Genomic DNA, 5,912 nt, shown 5'->3' with positions numbered 1-5,912 from the left:
ACCGAAGAGATTTAGAAAAATATTTACACAATCGGATTTGGATGAAATCAAATAGAATGATATTTATATTGTATGTAATGGAAGAAGAGAAACAACAGTTGGTATTAAATTTGATGTTATCAAGTTGGTGTACGATAAAGATGTACCATTTGAAAGAAAAATAAATAACTCGTCACTTTTGAGCGGACAACGCTACTGAGATCGCCGCGTGATTAAAACGTAAAAAACCTTTAAAACGCCATATCGTCATCGTGAAATTTACTTGTAATGTTTGCGACGACGCGAAACTAATTGTCATATACACGCCTCAGTTCCAACAGAATATTGTAATGCCCCCAGGCTAGTGTATTGACGTTATCTATAGCTACTCTTTTGTCGTTTTAATTCAATAATGCCAATCTATTTGTAACTATGGTGTTTATAATGTGTTTATTCGATCTAAACAATGTCATAGTCTTCTAAATTTCCAAATCCGATTCGGAGAGACAGAGTTTATAATCGTCAAATGTAATACTTTTTCGCACTATATCTTTTTTTACACCCCTTTTTTTCGTAATGTTATCATTTGCCGTTTTAAAAGTGTACATTTTACATTTTCGATCTGAATCCGATAAATTCGATTATTTTATTGCCGTTTATGTCGTCTTTAAATTTGCCCAATACATTTTTACTTTTTGTAGAATGATTCGGGCGATCTTTTGGATTATGTAATGTATCGAAACGTTGAAACAGATCATTACATCTCATATCGGCGTAAAAATAATCAGTTTCAATATCGTAGATGAAGCTATCCGTATTCCTGTAACATAGACTGATTTTATCCCCGCATTTAGGTTTCATAACATTGTAATGAAAATCGTACATTACAGTTTTACTGTGATGTACGATGTACTGTCATTATGGTTAATCCTACATAAATCGGCTTATTTAAATGTGCTGTATCGTTGGCCATTTGTACGCCGACTAAAGACTCTTTAAATATCACCTATAAAAGTATATTATGTATAAAAGTAGGTTATGCAATTAGATTCCTCAGTTTGAATTCAATGACCAGCATTTTAAAATTTATATGCTTTCTTACGTTTTCCATACTTTTACCGAATAAAGAATTTTTCATCAGTTTGAAAGTCTTTTTCGAAATCGTTTGTGACTTTTTTCTGCTTTCAATATTCAAATTTATGTAACTCTTTAAACACGCTTTTTGTTTAAATGACAATATATTGTGCACTTGTTTTACAATCAATCCGTTCGCCATAGTTTGTTTTAAGACTACATATTGGCAGACGTAATTTGTTTTATCGTCTAATGTGGTCAACAATTTTCTACATTTTGAATCGGGCGGCACTTTATTAACCGGTAAAAATGACAAATCGTTATGATATTAGGCAAGCTGACACGTTACATGAACTTCAAATGTATATATTAACAATAGAACCAAACTTCCTTGAGATCTATCCGATCCAAAAACTTCCCTACCCTTTGACCCCCTCCCACCCAAAATTTTGGACCATATTTTTGGATAGATACATTTTACCTCCCCCCCTCTCCAATTTGGGGCACCCGACCGTGTGGGATATCGTTGGATGCGGAAACGCACCTTGATACCAAATCCAAGGTATGAGACGACGTGGCTCGCTGCCCGTTGAAGACACAGCCTCGCAAGAGGCTGGACCCTCGCGAAGGAACACTGGAAAGAAGGAAAACACCACAGAAGAAACCGAAGGTATGGACATCAGTGTAGCTAGTCAAGATAAGATAAAATGGAAAACTGTTGAGGGGAGAGCGGCTAAAAGAGCAAGAGCCGGCTCGTCAGAGGAGGAGGTGGCCCCTCTTACCTTAAAAGAAGTCACTTATAAGTTAGGGAATGCATTGGTTCAACTGAGACAAATGACTGGTAAGGTGAGTACAATCGCAATTAAAGCACACGAAAGAGAATTGACAACATTTATAAGGAACTACTGAGACTCAACGAAGAGTCACCGGAGGTGACAAACCAGAGCACACAGACCGAGGGTCACTATAAAAGTCAAATGTCCGACATACTTGACGTCGACTTATCAGATGAACAACTCATCGACCGATTACCAATTAGGTGGTCCACATGGGTGATGAACCGGCTGACTCAGGTAAGTGTTCTAAAACCTGGAGACGACAGTTGCCACTTCGTGGACTTAAATGGTTTGAGGACCAACAGTAAGTAAGCAGAGGCGAGACCGGGTGCAACGATTTTGCAAGATTCTACAATTCTGGATGACAACAAAATAACCACGGGAGGAACAAAATATACAGTCATTTACGATTCTGGTAGTGGAGACAAGGCTATGGCGACCCATGTAATAAAGTCACTCAGAAGGGTGGTTGGAAAATCAGAGTCCTCCGTTTTCGTAATGCCCACCCGCCCGGCTGGAATATTAATTAAGAAATTTGTAATATATTTAATGAGAAAGGGCAAAACCCTCCCTAGAATGGTGCTTCCTAATCTGGGTGATCAGGGGAGAGCAAGGTCTAGATCAGCATCGGCGAGACGAGGAACGCCACCGGTTGTTGAGAGCAAAACGGTAGTCGTTAAAGCACAAGGAAAGTCATACACAGACCTCCTAAAGACCATGAAAGAAAAAGTCAAAGCAGAAGAACCCGGGGAGATAAGGAAAGGCAGGGGGATTGTAGGTTGAATACTAGATCGTGGATACCGGTGTTCTTTGGTGGTTGGGTTTCAATTAACCACACATCTCAGGAATGGTCGAACTGAGAATGTACAAGGCTACACTTCATTTACACTCATAACATATCATCCTCATTCATCCTCTGAAGAATTATCTAAAAACGGTAGTTACCGGAGGCTAAACAGGAAAAAGAGAGAGAGGGGGATTGTAGGTAATATAGACTATAGCCTATACTACAGAGATGAGGCCCAAACTGCGCTCTGGAGTTTTTTCAACACAGAATATTTAATCTACAACACGTCGTGATGCGGTCCTGTAAGAGAGCAATAGTGGTAGGAGATTTCAATTGCAGAACCGCCCTGACTGGGGCTGCTTCTTCTAACGCCAGAGGAAGAATCCTAGAAGATCTATTGGAGGTTACAGGAGCGATTTGTGTGAATGATGGAGCAGCCACATATAGCGCTAGGGGGCACGAATCGATTATCGACCTGGTAATAATAGATAGTAGAATACGTATCTACACAATTGATTTCTCGGTGCTTAATGAAGAGACTGGAAGTGACCAACAGGCTGTTTCGAATACCATTAGAGACCGTCCTTCAAGAGTAATGCAGATAAACATCAACCATAGGCTGACACATTATCAGATTCACCGTGTGACTAGGGAAGCGGCAAATAATATCATGACTTGTGCGCGGATAGATCCGGAGATATTTCAAAATATAATTAAAGATGAAATAGCCAATATACCAAAGAATACCAACAGTCATCATCCAGTTTATTGGTGGTCTAGTGATATCGAGGATCAAAGGAGAATAATGCAAAGAAAAAAGAGAAAAGCCCAGCGACTACGAGCCCGAATGGGCATGGAAGAAGAAGGTCGCCTAGCCGTAGAAGAATACAGAAATGCCAAGAAGAAACTTAACTTCCTTATAAAACAATCCAAGAAAAGAAAATGGCAGGAGCTGTGTGATGATCTGGATGCCGACCCCTGGGGGAAGGCATTCAGGATCACAACCAAACGTTTGGGTAGACATGTGCCGACATTAAGTCACGAAATGTCGGCACAACAAGTAAGAGAGGAGTCTGCTAATAGAGAAGTGATCAGATGTGAAGGTGGCAGATTCACACAAGAGGAAGTCCTGGAGGCAATTAAAAAACTGAGTCATAAAAAAAATCCCAGGACCGGACGGAATACCGGCTGCCGTTATTAAAGGACTGGCAAAGATTATTCCCTGGGAAATGGTAGACATAGCCAGTCATGGTCTGCAAAACTGCACTTTTCCTGATTGCTGGAAAGCATCCAGGACAGTATTCCTTCCCAAAGCAGGAACAAACAACGGACAAGGAGGTTACAGACCAATCAGTCTCATAAATAACATGGGCAAAGTCGCTGAAAGATTAATAGCAGCCAGACTGAGAGAAGAACTCGAAGAGAGGGACTGCCTACACCCAGAGCAATATGGCTTCAGGAAAGGACATTCAACGATAAATGCGATAAATAGAGTCATGAACTGGGCATTAACAAGCAGAAGAGGATCGAGGAGGACCAGGAAACTCCCCTTAATGGTAATGTTAGACATTAAAAACGCATTCGGATCCATTCCATGGCCATCAATAATTGAAGCATTACAAGGAATGAACATTAGCGATTACCTGATTAATCAAATCAATCAATACCTTCATCAAAGATATATTGAAGTGAAAACGCTAGAGGGGAAGTCTACATTCCAAATTTTTGGAGGTGTCCCTCAGGGGTCCGTACTTGGACCCATCCTCTGGAACATCTTTTACGATGGGGTTTTCAGACTGAACTACCAGGAGGGGGTATTCGTGGTAGGGTATTCTGATGATTTAGCGGTTTTAGTTGAAAATAAGGAGGCCGTGAACACAGAGGAAAAAGCCAATCGGGCTTTAAGTCTAATAGATGAGTGGCTAGAAAGGAACTTCCTGCAGATATCCCCTACGAAATCTAGCTGTATAATTTTCTCTGGAAGAAGACGGATAAGGAATATCAACTTAGACGTTAGAGGAGAACGAATTATAGAGGTCAATAATGCAAAATATCTTCGAGTTATACTGGACAAAAGCCTAAAATTCGGGAACCATGTCGATATGATAAGTAAGAGGGTAACACCCACTATCAAGGCTCTGAGGGGTCTCTTTCATAACCACGGCGCACCAAGGATGGAGATTAGGAGGTTGATAACTGCAGCCACTACGTCTGAGATACTATATGCGGCCCCGGTATGGGGAGACGCTATGAACATCCAGAGGAACAATAAGAAGCGTTCATCGACTTGCTTTGCTACGGGTTGCTGCAGGGTACAGGACTGTTTCATATGATGCACTGTGTATACTGACTGAGGTCCCCCCTATTGACCTACAAATCAAAGAGCGTACATTAAGATTTACGGGACTGTCAAGAGATGAGGTTGCAGTTTTAATAGATCAGGAATGGCAGAATGCATGGGCTTGCTCAAACATGGGGGATTGGACCATTAGAGGATTAATCCCTAACATAAGAGATTGGAAAGGTAAAAGAAGGGGCAACGTAGACTTCTATGTTACACAATTATTGACGGGTCTTGGCTCCTTTGGTCAGTACTTATATAAAATTGGAAAAAGGGCTACACCGCAGTGTGATTACTGCCAAGAGATAGACAAAGCTGAACATACTATTTTTGTTTGTCCCAGATGGGCACGCAACAGAAGTGAGATCCCTGCAAACAGGCTAACACCGGATATTTTAATCAACTGGCTGGTGTTCAGTGATGTAAACTGGAATTGGTTTAGAAGGTTCGCGGGTGAAGTTCTCCGATCTAAGGAAGAAGAAGCTAGAAGACGGGGAATGTAGTAGGGATGGGAGGACAGTCCCTCCGTGGAGGGCCCGTATGCCGAGGTATGCGGGTTCCTGAGAAGGGAGGGAACTCCTGGGGAGAAGTTGGGTAAAAGAAGGGCCGAGTCCGGCCGGCGGTGTCGGCCCTGTGGGTGCCCTGGCACTCGGTGGGGTCGGTGCCGCCGGTTTGAGTCTTGGCATAAAGACCGAGACCCGGTTCCCTGCTGAGGGGGTGGGGGGCGGCGTAGCCAGACTTCATCTCTGAGGCGGAGAATTTGAGGCAGGCAAACAAAGAAGTAAAGATCCGAGACCGGAGAGGCTAACCTGTCGTGCCGGGCGTACTACCGGTGCGCGGGACGCCTCCTTAGAGTAAATGGACACTCTCCCCAACTAGGTTATACTTAATTAAA

The 5,912-nt window shown here is 42.2% G+C and overlaps 2 protein-coding genes across 2 annotated transcripts; both read left to right on the top strand.

Annotated features, from left to right (window-relative positions):
* Positions 1 to 2,968: 2,968 nt before the first annotated feature.
* On the top strand, positions 2,969 to 3,877 carry LOC142322760 (uncharacterized). Its single transcript, XM_075361834.1, has one exon. The coding sequence runs from the start codon at positions 2,969 to 2,971 to the stop codon at positions 3,875 to 3,877; it is 909 nt and encodes a 302-aa protein (XP_075217949.1).
* Positions 3,878 to 5,148: 1,271 nt separating this feature from the next.
* On the top strand, positions 5,149 to 5,520 carry LOC142322759 (uncharacterized). The gene has a single exon (XM_075361833.1). It carries the CDS (start codon positions 5,149 to 5,151, stop codon positions 5,518 to 5,520), a length of 372 nt encoding a protein of 123 aa, XP_075217948.1.
* The last annotated feature ends 392 nt before the right edge of the window (positions 5,521 to 5,912 follow it).

Source organism: Lycorma delicatula, chromosome 4 (assembly GCF_047948215.1).
Source record: "Lycorma delicatula isolate Av1 chromosome 4, ASM4794821v1, whole genome shotgun sequence".
NCBI lineage: Eukaryota > Metazoa > Arthropoda > Insecta > Hemiptera > Fulgoridae > Lycorma > Lycorma delicatula.
Note: the sequence above shows the minus strand (reverse complement) of the source record. Positions and strands in the feature narration are given on the sequence as shown.